Source organism: Poecilia formosa, unplaced genomic scaffold (assembly GCF_000485575.1).
Source record: "Poecilia formosa unplaced genomic scaffold, Poecilia_formosa-5.1.2 Scaffold402, whole genome shotgun sequence".
Taxonomy (NCBI): domain Eukaryota; kingdom Metazoa; phylum Chordata; class Actinopteri; order Cyprinodontiformes; family Poeciliidae; genus Poecilia; species Poecilia formosa.
The window spans coordinates 307430-325241 of NW_006800341.1; the positions used below are offsets into that span (position 1 = coordinate 307430).

At 36.1% G+C, this 17812-nt stretch overlaps 2 protein-coding genes across 3 annotated transcripts; one reads left to right on the forward strand and one right to left on the reverse strand.

The window, feature by feature from the left end:
- Positions 1–990: 990 nt before the first annotated feature.
- On the reverse strand, positions 991–6271 carry hapstr1b (HUWE1 associated protein modifying stress responses b). Its single transcript, XM_016663066.1, has 5 exons — positions 6170–6271; positions 5765–6072; positions 2965–3045; positions 2599–2874; positions 991–2505 (listed from the first exon to the last, which is right to left on the reverse strand). Exons 2-5 carry the CDS (start codon positions 5958–5960, stop codon positions 2267–2269), a joined length of 792 nt encoding a protein of 263 aa, XP_016518552.1. The 5' UTR covers positions 5961–6072; positions 6170–6271; the 3' UTR covers positions 991–2266.
- Positions 6272–7700: 1429 nt separating this feature from the next.
- abcg2b (ATP-binding cassette, sub-family G (WHITE), member 2b) lies at positions 7701–17084 on the forward strand. Of its 2 annotated transcripts, none has more exons than XM_007576228.2 (15): positions 7701–7967; positions 8985–9044; positions 9132–9249; positions 9326–9481; positions 10524–10681; positions 10885–11036; positions 11139–11231; positions 12688–12839; positions 13076–13227; positions 13546–13635; positions 14312–14436; positions 15173–15327; positions 15453–15542; positions 16652–16704; positions 16787–17084. In XM_007576228.2, the coding sequence occupies exons 1-15, from the start codon at positions 7816–7818 to the stop codon at positions 16932–16934; spliced, it is 1854 nt and encodes a 617-aa protein (XP_007576290.1). In that variant the 5' UTR covers positions 7701–7815; the 3' UTR covers positions 16935–17084. The 2 variants fall into 2 exon arrangements, with proteins under 2 accessions (XP_007576290.1, XP_016518551.1); XM_016663065.1 differs by having other exon boundaries at positions 7702–7967; positions 11139–11225; positions 12685–12839.
- Positions 17085–17812: the final 728 nt, after the last annotated feature.

Genomic DNA, 17812 nt, shown 5'->3' on the forward strand with positions numbered 1-17812 from the left:
TTCAAATAAACATAATTTATTATGTTTATTCAGACAGAAAAAGGCAGATTTTTTTTTTGGGTGGGGGGGTGTTGGCAATACTGGGAAGATTGTCAGAAAAGCTGCCATATCTTAACATTATTATTATTACATTATTATGTAAAGTAACTGAAATTGACATTACAAAACTGTCTGGAGAGAGTATACCTGAAAATGAGGAAAAAGGGGAAAAAATATGGCAGGAAATAAAGCATTTCATTTATTCAAGTTTTTTGCTAGCTTTCTGGAAATCATTACATTGGTGCAAGAACACTGTATGTGCCAACATAATTGTAGATTTGACTAAAGAAACAAATATTTTCAATACACATTGCCATCTAAATGTGTCTAAACAATTGAATTTTTTCTTTTGTTTAAATTGGTCAGCTGTGAAAAGACAGAATAAAAAGTTCTATTCTTTGAGTGTCCTTTTAAGCCCAAAATGAGTCATAGGAAACTCTTAAGTGGTTTAAGTAAAACAACTGAAAAAATACAAAGACTGCATAATGAAAAGAAACATGAGACAAAAATTTAATTGAATAAAAAAAAAAGAATTAAAAAAACAAAACTTTGAACACTTTAACTTCATTAGGATTTCCATCTTGGAAGCAACATTTTTATAAACGTATGGGGCCTGGGACTTCTATTCAGTAGTAAACACCAATTACCATGTATATAAATGGTTTTACCCAAATGTACTTGTCTTCCTAGAATAGAGCATGTGTCGCCATCATGTGTTAAAAAGCTGAACTACAGTTTACAACTTCTTTTGTACAACTCTGTAGTGTTGAAATTTATTTAAATGTTCTTCCTTAGAGTAACTGGGAAGTAAAGTAGCCATGTCTATAAAGAAGGTATTAGCTTAAAACTTCTGTAAATTATTAACTCTGCATGCCTTTTCTGAGAAAAAAAAGATTAAGAAATTAATTTCAAAGTCTATCTTGCATGGATAAAAGAAAATAGACAAGCAAAAACATTTGTATTCTCTTTAATTTTAGAATCATTGTACAAGGACTTCCCAATGGATTAGCACTTCTTTTTACAATATGTACCACATAGCTGCACCTACATATTTACATGCTTACACAAGATTGTATCACAAAACAGCGTGTGAAATCAGCAAAAAACAAGCGTTTTTGCCAAACTAACACACCCATTATTCCATGAGCTGGCTAAACAAAATATAATCTCACAGCCACCGGCCCCTTCTAGGTTTAAAGCTGAAATCACGAGTGTGAAAGTGTTGCACATCATGAAAATTAAGGAACAAAAAATGACAATACTATGATCTATCTATGGGTTAAATGTAAACATTAAGCAGGTCAAAAGCGAATCTTGACCACTGTTACTGTTTGTAATGCAACAAGAACCAGGATGCATCCATATGGAATTAGAAACTCTGAATAGCCATTTCTGTTGATGGATGGTAGTGCAGTTAATGTGTAGAACTGCTAATAACACAGAATGAGGGGATTTTGTCAAAGAATCTTTTGTTAAGAACACAACAATCCCATCAGCCCACTGGTTTGTGTGAATTCAACCAATGTGCTGCAATAAACCCTTGTTTCAATAAGTAAATGAAGAGTAAACAGTAGGATGTTGCCAATAAAAGAGGAAACAAGTACGCACACACGCTCACTGTTGCACCACAACCAGATACTCTAGCAGCTTTCTTAAAGGCAGAGACACATACGATACAGTAAGAGTGGCAGTTCTGCTGTCAAATAGGCTAACACAAAACAGCAGCAGAGTAAAATCTATGTGGCGTTTTCAAGTCAAGCCAAAGAGCAGCAGCAGTTCAGACTCCTGAAGACCCCCGATGCTGGCCTGCACTGCAGAAAAGAGTATGAATCAGGAAGAGGTTGGATGCAAGCTGAAAACAGAAGGCATAAATTGGGTTCATCTGATTTGGAGAAAAAATAAGCACAATGAGAAATATTCAAATGCAACATTCTGCACTTTAAGGATATAAAGAGCAATGAGTGCTTGTGTCAGAATACTGAGGGCAAAACAAATCATAAAATGAACTTTACAACGGAGAGAATGAATGACATTTCTTACAAAAAAGAAAAATGGGGTGGAAAAATAAGGAAGAAGATAAATATGCAGGCTGATAATATCCAAGCTTTTCTTTATTCGTAACATTGCAACTAAAGAGGAAGAGTTTGATGGTCGGCCAAGGCATCAGTCCTCATCGTCTGTCCGACCGGCCACCAAGGAGAGGACAGCTGAGGATTCGACGTTCAGTTCACAGCATTCTGTTCCGTTTATGAGTGGGTGAGTCTGTGATGACGTCACTGTGGGGTGCAGAGCCTCGTTTACGAGTGGCGGCAGAATCTAAATGAAGTGCCATCTCCTCAGCTATGAAGGTGTTCAGGTCCATGTCGTGAAGACCATTCCTACGTCGACTGAGAGACTGGGCAGGGTGTGTCGGGGAACCTGGAGGACCGGAGCGCACAGAAATGCTAGCCATAGCACCACTCAGACCTGGAAAAATAAATATATACAACAATGTCAGACCGAACTCTACATGACTTCATACTGCAACAGTTTCCCACTGAGTGTGACATTTTCGCTCACCATGCAGGGCGATAGCCTCTCTGAAAGGCTGCAGATCTGCTTCCACAGAGCTGTCTGTCTCTGGCGGCGATGGCCGACTTGCAGACACCATAGCAACTATAGGCGGTGCGCGAGCTGTCCGCGGAGGTGGAACTTTACCACAGAGGAAGCTGATGAGATCTTCTCGTCTAATAGTTCTTCGTCGCTTTTTAACCCATGCAATCACCTCCTTATTCCTGCGCTGGTGACCTAAATGAACACCCAGGTCGTAGCTCCGCTGGTGGGCCTCCACACTCTCTAATGGAACAAAACGGTTATCGCTTTTATTAAATCTGGTCATGATGCACAAGATGGGGCAATTAAAAAAAGAAGACATTTGTTACTTGCCTTTGTAGAGGTTAGTGACAGCTGTGGCTGCATTCTGGAAGGGCACCCAGAGGGACAGACCTTGCTGCTGGCACACACGATCTGTGAAGAGCATTTCAAAAGAGTCACCATGTGGCAGTATCTGATGTTGATTTTTCTTTTCACCTTCCTCCAAATCCAGATATTACAATTATCATCTAGGGAATGTAAACTTCCAACTCCCCTGAGAAACAAAATGAAAATATAGAAGGATGATTGGCTTGAGTTTCAATTCAAGTCACTGACTTGTTGTTTGTACTTCTTTCAAAATAATGAAGGGTTCTGAAGATCAACATTCAAAAAATAAAGACCCATTTTCTGATATAAAGACAAAAAATTAGTCTTTAAGAAGAATGCTGTGAAATTGGGCCTCTGTCTTTTTAAAAACTCCTGATCTTTCTGAAACTCTGCCTTCAGGTAGTCATCACAACATGGCTCCTTTATTAATGCTTTAACAACCTTTTTACCAGAGTTACACAGACAAGTAGCTCCAATAATGGGCTCAGCAGATCCATCAGGTGTTTGCTAATTTCTGCTCTCTGAAGGAGCTGAGTGAGGGAGTCGCGAGGGAGGGCTGCGTCTTGAAGGCGGGGCTAAGTCCACCCAGGCGTTTGGTTTTACCATTAAAATATAAAAAATTATTTTGAGTACTTTTATATAACATCAATTAAATCTCTACTTTCCAAACATATTGTGTACAACTTTCCAGAATTATGTTGTCATTCTTGTACAGGACTGATATTACATAGTAAATTTCAAACTTTTCTGGCCCATGTTTTCAGGTGTAAAAAAAACGCATCTGCCTCATTTAGCCTCTCACCCTGAATAGAAGTCCATAACCGTAAACTGAAAAGTTCTTCCACCATGTGTAGTCACAATAAAAGATAACAAGCTTCAATTGACTTCACCACTTGACAAGGAGCATGTCGACAGCAACGCAAAGTTAAGAGCCACCGCTAAGCACTAAAGCACCTCCAATATTGTTTTTGCTTGGTGCACACTGAATTGCCCTGCTGCTGAAATGTCAAATGGGAACCTTCCAACAATATTACAGAAAAGTGCAATTAGATGTTGTGTTGAAGACTTCATCCAGAAGATTTGTACAATACAAAATAATCAAAGGATCAAACCAATTTTGGAAGAAAAAAAAAAAAAAATCTAAATTGGTACATAAAAAAATTCTCAAATCAACTTGATGTTCAGGTGACTGTGTTTTAGAATTTTGGATATGGAATTAAGGGCTTTTCAATTTTTATTGTGGGATAAAGTTTTGACAATTAATACACAGAATTTTGTTTTGTCTAGATTTCAGTCTAGTTTGGGACACAGATTTTCATAAGACTATGGGCAATTAAAACCATGTTTCATTTATCAGAAAGTGGACAGACTTATTTAAAAAAGTCTGCTATGTAGTATTTTCATGCTCCTCTAGACAAATGTTATTTATTTGATACAAGAAAACACACTTTTCTAATCACAACACAAACACATTCATAAATTGAGGTCAAATAGGTGATGAAAGAGTGGGGTTATAGTCAACATTCTTAAAGAAAAACTATTTTCTAACAAATAAAAAACATTTGTTAGAAATATTATAATGTAAATGCATAGTCACATTTTCTATTTATGTTTTATGGGTTGTTTTAGCTTAGCTGTTATGGGTAGCATGACAGTAATCACATTTTAAGTGAGAAATTCTCATCACATATGGGTAAGAAATTGTTTTTACATCTATTTATTTTGCTTTTTCTAGAATCATTCACAGAATTAAAATAACTTTCATAAAAATATATAACTTAACTTTTGTGGTGAATATTCTGTCTTTGGCCATAGCTTTTAATGCGTTTAATAGGGGGACATAAATTACTGCAGAAACTTTTGTTTTAAATTATGTTGATGTCTTTATTTTTTTATCTAAACCCACAATCTTGACATGACCATTTTTAATACTCTTAAATCATACTACTCTGAAAATTATACTAAGATACCTACTTCAATCATTCCTTTGTTTGTCAATTGTGCCGGAAACCTGACAGTTAATTCAGACAGAAACACTTTCACATGAACATAAACTTAAATACGGAAACATTTATGTTAATCCCTTCGCCATTTTGTGGTAGCAATGAATAACAAGGGAGTCATTAGACAACCTGATTGCACTGTTTGGAGGTTTGCATTTTGGTCACTTAGAATAATCCTTCTCTCTGTCACAACTGACAAATATCCACCGCCTAACCTGCAACAATTTTCTTAGCGTTTGAGCGTCAACACAGCTGTTGTTTTCAACCCCCTCCCTGAGTATCGCCATTTTGACAATCTAGATAACTTGACACGAAGACTAAAACATTTGTCCGAACTGAGAGACCGAACGTCTTAGAAATTCTAAGTTAAACGTTGTTTTTAAATAAAACATAATTGGGTTAGAATCGTTACGCTTTAGGAGCTCTGCCAGCCGAGGTCACTGTGATACACATTTTATCGAGGCTGTCTGACGGTCTGACACGGTGACCGGCTGTTAGCGGCTAGCGTTAGCAGCTGTTCAGTCATCCTCAGGGTCACGATATTGAGAATATTACCACAGAATATTGACAGTTAAACTTCATTTAGGGAAACAACCTAATACATTGCTACAAAACAGCATTGAAAGCATATTATGTTAAAATTAATTTGATTTCGCAATTAGTAAGAGCACCCTTTGTGTCCATCAGCCAAACGACACCGTTAGGATTAGCTCTGATTAGCATTAGCTCCAAAGCAGAACTTGGGGAAGTGTGAAGCCCACCTTTGTAAAGCTGTGCGACGGCGGTAGCAGAGTTCTGAAAGAGATGCCACAGTTTCTGTTGACTTTGCTCCCTTTCCTCTTCATTGGGATTGTCCTGTTCAGCTTCTGCCAGGCACTGCCGTTCCCATTTTGAGAACCAGTGCTCGGGGCCGTGTTCTTGGATTTCAGCTTCTCCCTCTTCCTTCCTCTCCTCCATAGCTAACAGGTTAGCTTTCTGTTCAAAGTGGAGTTTTCTCGGACTTATGGGTGACTTAGCTATCTCTCTTTGACGTTGTATCAGAGAAATAGATAATACACCCCTCCACCACCTACAGAAACAAAGGAATAGTAATGCTGTTAGAGCCGCATTGTCAATATTATCTATCCAACGTTGAACACCAAACCCAAGAAAGCGGATGACAACACCTTAGAATTTCTGAAAATAGCTCCTCCCATTTGTCACTGTACTGAAAATCAATTGGCTGAATTTGGTGGTAAGGGCGGGTCTTTTTTGCCAACGACAAATTCTGATTGGATACTGACAAAACGCGTAAAGGTCAGAGAAAAACAAAGTTGATCTTACTCAAGAGAAGCCATCTAACCTGCCAATCAGCATTTTGTACGATAGAGGGCACCCTAACCACTAAAATTCAGGACACAAGGTTTTAGACAGATTTCTATAGGGCTTTAAATGCCAAAGTCAATTAATGAACAAGTTATCAGATAACTACAGATATAACATCATTTCAGTAAAACTGAAAATAAGTTCTTAAATTACATTAAGTTAAAAACAAATCCAAGTAAATTAATGTTTTTATTGTTAGAGCAGTGATCTATAAATATACAGTTAATATGGAAATCATTATTCAAAGTTTTACATCAATATTCTAAAACAATATTTAAATTTATTTTTAAATTTTATTTTGTAACCAGGTTGCTGTGTATTGCAGACTTCTGCCCAGGTCCCTCTTGAAAATGAGATCTGGATCTCAACGGGGTTTACTCAGGGGTGAAATGGTTTAGGGGTAAGCAGTACCTGCAAGAGAGGGGAGCGGCTGTCATAGTACCCCCAAGAATTTAAAACTACTTTCACCCCTGGGTTTACCTGGTTAAATAAAGGAAATGATAAATAAATAAAAAAATAAAACATCTGTTTAAATATTTCACCTCCAAAAAAAATTTTGCCAACCAACTGTTTCACAAAAGTTAATTCAATTACTCATTTTACTAATGCTTAATTGGAGAGACAATATTTCATAAATAAAAAATATATAGTTTACATCAATGTATAAAAAATTAATTATAATTGGAGATAAATGAATGAGTAATTTCTTATATGACCTGTTAAATATCCATTATGAAAATATTTTTGAAAAATCACCAACATTTGTTCAAAATTGTAATTAATTAGGTCATAATGGGGGAGGAATTTTCCTTTTTTTAAACATTTTGAAAGTTATGATTATCCTTATCACTTCACGTGTACATTAGGTTTTTCTATCACAAAAAAATCCCAAGGAAACACAAATGTTTTAAATCATCATAAATCAAATGTACATATAAAAAAACCTTAAAAGATTGCACATACCTTTACAATACATTATAATACAAGAGATTTTTGACCAGTAATGGCCACAGATCATTATCTTCTGTCCAAACATGCTGGGTTTTTTTCAACCAAATCCAGTTTTGTTTCTTAGTGTTAACACACTAAATATATTAGTGTGTTAGAAAGGCTTTTCTAGTTAAGCTGCAGTCAGCCAGGTACAGTCACTGAGTTGTAATCATTAACTGTTTAACAACAGCCTTTATTGCCTTCTATGCATAATTACTGTTGAGAGGCAGAGGGGAAAGTTCGATGCCATGTCCCTGTTTGGCCTCAGATATATAGGCTGAAGACATGGGAAGTCCAAAAGTCTCCCTGAGTAACACTTTTTATCAAACTGCTTCAACTGTCTTTTTGTCATCCTGCATGAGTTTCTGCATCAGACTGTTCTTCAGCTGCTTTTTCAAACATAAGTCTACATTTTGCACTTTCCCTTCATATTTGTCTAAGTTTGCAGAGTGTGAAGATGACCAAGGGCGAGCAGGCAGATTCTGATATTGAAGCTTGCTTCCAGGAACCCGGGCCGACTGTTGCTTTCACCAGGCTGCATTACTGTGTTCAAGAGAAGAAGTTCTGCCGAAAGATAGGTCCTGAAAAACAAATTCTCAAAGATGTAAGGTAAGACCAGATTCTTAACATTTGAGAATGTTAATTTACAAGCTCATGGCACCATCACTCATGTATTTGAATTTATCCTTGTTTTTACATTTCTATATATATTTTTTTCTATTTGTTACTGCTTGCTTGGTGGTTTTACTGTACATCTTTATTTTATCTAGTTTTAAACCATAACAAATATCATCCTTAGGCCCTGTATATAAAAATTAGATCCAGGTTAAATCCAGGAACATTCATTGCTGTCAGTCAGGTTTCCATTCCACCCAAATCTAAAGCAGATTCAGAGCAAGTAGGAAAATTAATGAAAATTATACTATCCATCCGTCCATCCATTTTCTTACAGCCTTATCCCATTGGGTTAGGGGGTTGCTGGTGCCTACATCTTGTCAACGGGCGAGAGGCAGAGGAAAATTATATTATATTATATTATATTATATTATATTATATTATATTATATTATATTATATTATATTATATTATATTATATTATATTATAAAACCAGCTCTGCAGCGAGGCGCCTGACCTCTACAGATTTACAGAATGTCATCTTTTTTTATTATATTATATTATAATACAATGCTACATAGCATTTAGACATTGTTGATTATAGTGCTCTTTTAATTCCTATCTGTAAAATAAATAACAAAAGGTCTATGTTGCTCATTTTTATTGATTCATTGACCTGAAATGTTTTTTTTAACAAACAAAAGAAGTAGAACTCATCACAAAACTATCTAATATTTAAACATACTGTAGATAATCATGTCACATTAAAAAAATGAGTTAAAAATATATTATTATATTATATTTCTATTTGCTTGATGTGTTAAATATTTTCAGGGAAGGGGTAAAAGTGGTTGGGTTACATTCATGTAAATATCACATGCATATGTATTATATGTGATATTTAAAAATAGGTAATATCACTAAATATTTTTTGGTTGTCTGTGAAATTGTAATAATATTAATTAATAAAGTGTACCTTTAAAAAAGTAGAACTTGCATATGTTTTGTAGTGGCATCATGAGACCAGGGATGAATGCTATAATGGGAGCCACAGGAAGTGGTAAAACATCGTAAGAAGTTTTCATTCAAGTACATGGTTACAAATGCAATTCAGTTGTGCATGAATTATAAAAATAAGTTTTATGTTTTGTGCACAGACTTCTAGATGTCATAGCAGGTAGAAAAGATCCAGCTGGACTGCGCCAAGGAACAGTCCAAGTGAACGGCAAACCTGTCACTTCTGAACTCAGGCTCAGCTCTGCTTATGTGGTACAGGTAGGAAAACACACATGCAAAGTTCCCTACCTAATAACGCTTGTTTTCCTACGTTATCTTTTTGATTTTGTCTTAGGATGACATCGTGATGGGCACTCTAAGTGTGAGGGAGAACCTTCTCTTCAGTGCCAACCTGCGTCTCAACCCAAAATATTACTCCTCTGCTGATAAACAGGAAAGAGTGAATTCCATCCTGCAAGACCTGGGCCTTGTGGACTGTGCCGACACTAAGGTACAGAGCTTTATGCACAAGTAGATTTTGCAGCATATAGCTCACTTTAAAATAACATTTTAAATAATTATTGCTCCCTGAAGGCTTTTATAGGAACAAAATAATTTATGCAGAGTGCTGTAACAAACTGCCAGAAGTCCCATATCTTTATGAGTGGATAAACAATGTTCTTAGGTAATTCCTAACCCAGGTGTTGTTTTGCATTTAACAAATTCTTATCTTTCTTTGCTTAATGATTTATGATTTTTAATGAGGCTATGAAACCAGAATACAGCTCTAGCCAACGTCGTTTAGCTATCTAGTAACAGTACTCTAAACAGTTCTTTTGTCAGTGATAAAAATCAGTACATATAATGAGTGTCAGTGACCTTTATTCATTGTCCAATACAATGGAATCATGCTAAAATTGCTAAGGTAAAAACAACACAATTTGTATTGCTTTGAGAAGCACCTCTATGGGCGCTATGGATCTTATCTGAAAATGTTAAAACTCTTTTGTTGAAAAAATATTGATCCAAATTAAATGGCCAAATTACCTTTTCAGCAAATGGTCAAACTCTGGAAAAAGGTTCTGCTAATGACCAAACCATTTTATTCAGTTTGAGAATTTTTGAGAATTTCTGTAGAGAAGTTGAATCCAGTTCTAAATTTGTGCGTTAATTGTCTCTCCCGTTGACCTTTTATTTTTTGAGATGTGCACTGGCTGAGAAACTCACACCACCTGCAGCTGCAGCAGGTGGTGTGAGTATAATATGTTTGTATGAATACAATGAAGTTATAATTGTATTCAGACCATCTGAAGATGGTCTGAATACAATTATAACTTCATTTTCAAATGCTTATTTTTAAAATACAGTTCTCTTTTCATCCTTTGCATAATTTTGTTATACTTTGTTAGTCCAACACATAAAATCCAAAAAGTTAAAGTTTCCCAAAAAAAAATAAATAAATAAATAAAGATCATAGAAACATTTTATGTTGCTCATTATCTGCTCACAGTTTTTGAGTGCGTGCATGTGTGTGTTTGTACATATGAACACAGATAGGAACTGAGTTTCTGCGAGGCGTATCAGGAGGGGAGAGGAAAAGGTGCAGCATCGGGATGGAGCTCATAACTTCTCCCTCTCTGTTGTTTCTGGACGAGCCAACAACAGGACTGGATTCCAACACTGCAAACTGTATCATTGGTCTGCTGCACAAGTATGACCAAGTTATAACACATGAACCCATTGACAATGCATCCTCACATGCTATAAAGCCAATGAGACACTGAAGTAGCATGTAGCATTATGCTAGATGCTACAAATAGCAGAAACCATTTTCTGCTATTTGTACCTGCTACAAAGCAATTGTCCATATGTCTCCTGTTTTGATTTTGTGGTAACACTTCAACATGTGTCCAGACTGTCCAGAAGAGGTAAAACTGTAATCTTCTCCATCCACCAACCACGCTACTCCATCTTCAAGCAGTTTGACCACCTCACTCTGATGCATAAAGGAGAGATTGTGTACGCAGGGTCAACAGACCATGCTCTGGAATATTTTACAGACATTGGTATGTAACATAAACACAAACAAGCTGCGCGAAAAAACAAAAAAAACCAAAGTTGTACAAGAATATCGTGTCATTTAAAAAACCTGGTTTGTTTTTGGACAGGGTATCAAATTGAGCCTTTTAACAACCCTGCTGATTTCTTCATGGATATCACAAACGGAGAGGCAACATCCAGAAAGCAACCACAGACTGCAGGTAATTTATTCAAAACATCAAAATCATATTATGCTCAAAGCATATCTAATTGTGAGAAAGGAAACAGACAAGTCAAACTAATTACTGTATTTTAAACCACCAGTTGCCCCACTGTGTTTTTGTGTTATAAAATGTTAAAAGTTGGGGTGCGGTGGTGGCACAGGGATTAAAACACAACCCACATATGGATTCCTTAGTCCTCGATGTGGCTGTCACAGGTTCAAGTCCCGGTCTGATGACCTTTGTCCCCTCTCTCATTACCCACTTTCCTGTCCATTCACTATGTAAATGTTAAAAATTGACCAGATATTTTGGAAATAAAACATCAACAATAAAGAAAATACAGCGGCGGGCTAAAAAAAACTAATTTTTCTGTAGGTATATGTATAATCAAATGCCATCACCTTTTTAAATAGGTAATTGTCTGCTAATCTGCTAAAGATTACTGATATTTTGCTATCCAAAAACTGCAGGTAAAGTGAGCTGAACTTCATACTAAACTTTATTGTTAAACTGGGTGTGATTAAGACAGGAGCGTAATGGAGGTTCATGTATTTTCAGTCAGTTTCAAAGGATGAGTAGTCTTATTTGTGTTGACCTTGCAGTGAATTTATTGAGCAAAATGCTCTAAAATCTAGTGACTGATCACTAATAAGATGATGATAAAATATACAAAAAATACCACAGTATATTATTTTTTTAAATGCAATTGTACGCAGTAAAGCCTTGGTAGAGCTGTTGCCTTGCAGCAAGAAGGTCCTGGGTTTGATTCCCGGCCCGGGGTTATTCTGCATAGAGTTTGCATGTTCTCCCTGTGCATGTGTGGGTTTTCTCCAGGTACTCGGTACTTGGACTTCCTCCTACAGTCCAAAAACATGACTGTCAGGTTAATTGGTCTCTCTAAATTCTCCGTAGGTGTGTGTGCATGGTTGTTTGTCCTGTCTGTCTCTGTGACAGACTGGCGACCTATCCAGGGTGTACCCCACCTCTCGTTCGAAACGTTCACTGGACCCCTTCTGATCCCACTAGGGACAAGAGTGTACAGAAAATGGATGGATGGATGGATGAATTGATTATTTTCCCCTGAAAATTGTGTTTTACTGTCATAGCAAGCACTCCCTACTCTCTTTAAACACATTTTAAAACAATCTAAAAAAGTAGTTTTAATAGGACTGTGTCTCTGCTCCTTATTGCCTCACTAAACGAGTTTTTTTGGACATGTATAATTTTTAATATTTTCTGTATGTCTTCTATCTTATTGACAGTTCACCATTGTATTTAGCACTGGTATTGTATTTTTCCATTGTGTGTGCGCTCTGGATGTTTATAACAGGTCTTTCTTACAAGGACTCTGTTGCAAAAGAGAAATTGACTCTAAATAAAACATTCCTAGTAAATTAAAGGATGTATGTACATATTTGTCTTTAACTTAGCACTCATGTCTTTAATTTCTAAGAGGAGGGCAAGAGCTGGTTAGCGATGGAGTATCGTGAATCTGGCCTGTACCAGAACGTAATGCAGGAACTGGACCAGGTGAACCAGAGCATTGTTGATATGGACAACAGAAAAGAAGAGGCAGCCAACTACAACACATCCTTCCTCTATCAGGTCAGCAGATCTGTGTTTGAGAAATGCACAACAGTATCTGTCTTCTTTTTTTTATTATTCAAAAGACCCACAACCTCAGTTTAATGACTGACAGATGTTCTGTTCCAATCAATTAAGATGTTATGAAAACAAAGTTATGACACGTCATTCACCTGTTATGTGATTGTGCTTGCTTATCTGCTGATTGAACCCAGTCATGGCCATAAAAAGATAATGCTGTTGTGTGTGTGAGACAGATGCGTGTGGTGTGTGGAAGAACAGTGCTGAACCTTCTCAGGAATCCGCAGACCTCATACGCCCAGCTGGTTCTCAATATCTTTTTTGCCATTCTGGTGGGACTTATTTACTTCCAGATGCCTCTGACTCTGCCAGAGGGTTTGCAGAACAGGTATAAACAATGTGCAACCTGCACTTCTGAAGGATCCATTTTAACTCGCATGTTATGAAAATAAACATGGCAGGGTTGTTTTTTAAATTAATTTTATTGTGACTATGAAGTAAGTTTCATGCATGTTTTGGGCATTAGTAGTAAATAAATAAACAGGAAATAATAAAGATGAGATAATGCCTCATAAAGTAAAATTGCATAGTTTAAAGATTTTGAACACAAAGTAGAAAATTAAACATTTAACTGAATAAATAATAAACCATCATGTTGAAATGATGTGTCAATGTTAAATTGTTTTTCATCTGTCTCGTTAATCAGGAGTGGCGCTTTCTTCTTCCTCATCATAAACATGGTTTTTGGGAATCTTTCTGCTGTTGAACTCTTTATCAACGAAAGAGCAATCTTCATGTAAGCAACAATAAAATGTTTAATGTGAATTGTGTCAGGACATTGAGATCAGGGTATAATTTTCTTCCCATTCTGGTTTCCCTCTGAAGCCACAGCATAAAAACATGTTCTTCAAAATAAAGCTACTATGTCTTAATAATGCTTTGGGGTATTATTTGTAGCTTTTTTTTTCTTTTTTTTCTTTTCTTTTTTTGCCAAACAATTATCTGATGCTGCCCAGTAATATCCTCCAGGGCAACAGTGGTGTGTCTGTAATATTCTAGTCTAAAATACATAATGTGTGTATGCTGGGTGAGTCACATGGGGGCAGGATTTGATGAGCATTGGCTTCTTCCTGCCCCTTTTCCTACTGAGTATGAAGGTTTCATTTCATGTTTAGTTATTCTTTTTTTATTTTTTTTCTTGAGACATTTGTTTATAATGCTAAGAATGAAGATTCCATTAATTCAATCAATAGTTTTGTAAAATATGCTGTCTAGTTACCACATCTACATACAAACAATTTTATTATCGTTAACATTTTCATTCATTTACAAAGCAAACTAAAAATATAAACAAACTCACACTTTAGTTTACAAAAGATCTGGAAAAGATGTCATAAAAATAGTATTTAGGTAATTTTAATTGAAACTCTTTATTTTATTTCATGTTTATTTTTATTATTTTTAATCTACAGTCATGAGAACTCCAGTGGATATTACAGAACCTCTGTCTACTTCTTGTCCAAGATCTTTGCTGATCTCATCCCCAACCGCATCATCCCCATCTTGGTGTTTTCAGCCATTGCCTACTACATGATGGGTAATGTACTCACATCTGAGCAAGTATACACACAGTATACACACCAGTTATTAATCTGTTCACATTCTTGAAATTGTAAATATTTAGAGAGTAAGAATTCATGTTAAAAATCTACTTCTGCAAGTTGTTAAGAATAGACAAAAGCTCAAATTTGAAACTTTGAGTGTTAAATTAAATGTTTACGGTTATTAAATGTAGTTGTTTTATTCTATATTTAAATCTTCATTTATATGGATTCACAGTCATAGCAAAACGTTTTACCAGTGCAAATGTTTTGTGTTGTTGTTTTATCATTTATGTTTATTTTATAAAACACCTTTGGTAACACTTTATTTGAAGGGGGTTGAATAAGACTGACATGACACTGTCATAAACATGACATAACTCCTGTCATGAACATCAATAAGTCTTCATGAATATTTATGACTGTTGTCATAAAGCGTCATTCGGTAAATTATGACACTTTTAATACAAAGTTGACATTATTCAAAATGTCTTTGTTATGACAACTTGACATTAACCAAGAAATCATTACTGTTTAAACTTTACCTTTAATAACAAAGTTACCTAATTTTTAAAGTGCAATCAGTAATACTTTTATAACAAATTTATATCAGTAATGATTAGTTATAGTTCTTTACAATAAATGGATCTAATCATGTTTTACTGTAATTTCTAAAATTCTGTTTGGTTTGTAGCAGAACCTGCATGTTTACCTGCTCTTGTCTGTTTTCAGCATTGAAGCCAGATTTTGTGGCCTTCCTCTGCTTTTCCCTGACCCTGTCTCTGGTCAGCTTGGCAGGAGTCAGCCTTGCTTTCCTGGTCTCCGCCTCCGTATCTACATTCGCAATGGCTAACATCCTGATTGCCCTCCCGTTTGTCTTCATGATGGTATGATTCCAGGACATATGCACTGAAATGTTCAAGATATCTATTAACATTGATTTCTGAACATTATACGATTGATTTTTCTTCTTTGGCACTCCTGATCTTATCTCGTCCTTTTTCTGTTCTAGGTTTTTGGTGGTTTTCTCGTCAATCTCAACTCCATGCTGAGTTGGTTGTCTTGGTTGAAATGGATCAGTATTTTCAATTATGGGCTAAATGTAAGATATAGTGTTTTTCAAAAGTATTCCTACTCCTTGACATTTTTCACTCACTACAGCTACAGACTTTGGTGTATTTTATTGATTTAATATATTAGACTAGCACCAAATAATGCATAGCTGTGACGCGTAAGAAAAACATATTGTTTCAAACTGTTTTTACAAATAGAAAATCTGAAAAGTGTGCCCTGCATATGCATAGCAACACCCCACCGAGTCAATACTTAGTGGAATCACCTTTTCCTGCAAGTACACCATTTAGAGTGAATCTCTACCGGCTTAAATACTGACATTCAGTATGTCAAAACAAAAAATTCCAATCTTACCCTAAATTATCAATTTGATATATATCTAGACTTTTAATCAAATGAATATGATGTGTAAAGTTGCCACCACCATGTTTTAAAGTGGAGATTGTTCAGGATAAAGGTGCCAGATGATTAGCTTTACCAGTGTGGAGAGGCTCTTTTCTTGTTCACATGTTGTGAACAAAGAGCATTCTTCTTTGCAAGACTGACCACTTTTCTACTTACATTGACAACTCAAAGCTCTATCGTAGAGCTCCATTCACCCACTCACTCTCATAAACACACACATTCCTATACAGAGTTCTGTGGATATTTTAGAGTTAAGTGTCTTGCCCGAGGTCACAGTGACATGACGGGAGAAAGCTGGAATCGAAACCACAACTTTCCGGTTACAGAACAGCTACTTTCCCCACCGAACCACTGATGTCCATAAACTCGCTGCAAGACTTCAGGCAGTCTATAGTTAAACAGAGACTGAGAGTGAACTGTGCACAGACACACTCGACTTACTAATCAGGTGACTTCCTAAATGGGCATGGGGGCCGAGGACAGATGCATACAGCAGTTTACAGATTTAATTTGTTCATAATGCTAAAAAAATGCATCCATTTCTTGTCACTTTACAATGATGCATTACTTTGTCTATATCACTAAGTAACTACAAAATACTTTGAAGCTTGTGGTTATAATGTCTAAATGTGAAAAATCACACTTTAACCGTATGCAATAAAGATACTAAACAAACAAAAGGTGTTTAAGGGATAATGTAATTATTCAGCCCGACCATTTTTTCTTCCCTAGGCTGTATACATCAACGAGATGAAAGGCCAGATTTTCTACAGCAACAATACCAAGTGAGTGTGAATGCAATGGTTCGATTGCAACCCACAGTAATGTCCTCTCAGTGAAAACAATATTCTCTTCCCTGTGCTGTAGAGTCCCAGGAGAGGTATTTCTGAAAAGCATGGACATTGACTACTCTGTGTGGGGCTTCTGGCAGAATGAGGTGGCTCTGCTGGGAATCATTGCTGTCTGCATGGTGCTGGCTTATGTGCAGCTGCTGCGAATCAACCGATGGAAGTGATGCCAACCTATCTGTTCATTTATATTTATTGGGATTTTTACCAGATAGAGAAAATTGTTTTAAGTTTATTCTATAATATATTTCTTTCTTTTGTCTTTAGTTGTTAAAAATTTTGAAAGGAAAAAATAAATAAATTTGTTTAACAGCTCACGTGGTATGTCACACTGAGTGACGCACTCACACCAAGCACACATGTTGTAACATATGACTCTTTGGCTGATAAGCTGATGCTTAGCACACCTGATAGGGGAAGGAGGGAGTGTCTGACAAGAGGCAAACCAGCATCTAATTCCTCACAAAGCTGATTACAGGGATTGATTACAGCAAAGAAGAAAATATGTGCATAATCCACACTTTCCCTGCTTTCCTTTTGAATATGAAAACAGCATAAAATTCTTTAAAATAATAGTAAATCCATGTGATGAGCTATTTGCAGATTTTAGTGAAACACATGGCCGGCCTAAGGCACAAACAAACTGTATTGGCTTCTTAGAGCTTGCTTCTGGCTTTGAGGTCCCACAAAAACTTGAATTCACACAGAACAGATTTAAAACGGTATTATTTGCATATATACTCAGGAAAACATTTTGAGAAAGTTTGAATCAGAATATGATTGTACTTGAATAACTTCCGCTGTCTTGAAAAAACATTTCATGTTCACAGGTTTTAGTAAAAACCTGTGAACATTCCTAAAAAAATTGATGAACATTCATTATGCCCAAAAGCATAATGAATTTTTTTTTGTCTGGGTTGTTTGGATCTGTTTGGATGACTTAAATCTATTTTCAGCTGGAACTTTTCTGGAAAATGACTGAAAAACATTTGTAGGCTTTTTTTTAAAGGTACGTAGAATATCTTTTCGTGCCTGGTTGAAGTTC

Coding starts and splice junctions, on each gene's coding strand:
- hapstr1b (XM_016663066.1), bottom strand. CDS start 5,960: ATGGAGGAGAGGAAGGAAGAGGGAGAAGCTGAAATCCAAGAACACGGC. Junction 3,046..5,764: donor CGTCGCACAGCTTTACAAAG/GTGGGCTTCACA, acceptor TGCTCTTCACAG/ATCGTGTGTGCCAGCAGCAA. Junction 2,506..2,598: donor AGAGGCTATCGCCCTGCATG/GTGAGCGAAAAT, acceptor TTATTTTTCCAG/GTCTGAGTGGTGCTATGGCT.
- abcg2b (XM_007576228.2), top strand. CDS start 7,816: ATGACCAAGGGCGAGCAGGCAGATTCTGATATTGAAGCTTGCTTCCAG. Junction 9,482..10,523: donor TGGACTGTGCCGACACTAAG/GTACAGAGCTTT, acceptor ATATGAACACAG/ATAGGAACTGAGTTTCTGCG. Junction 12,840..13,075: donor ACACATCCTTCCTCTATCAG/GTCAGCAGATCT, acceptor TGTGTGAGACAG/ATGCGTGTGGTGTGTGGAAG.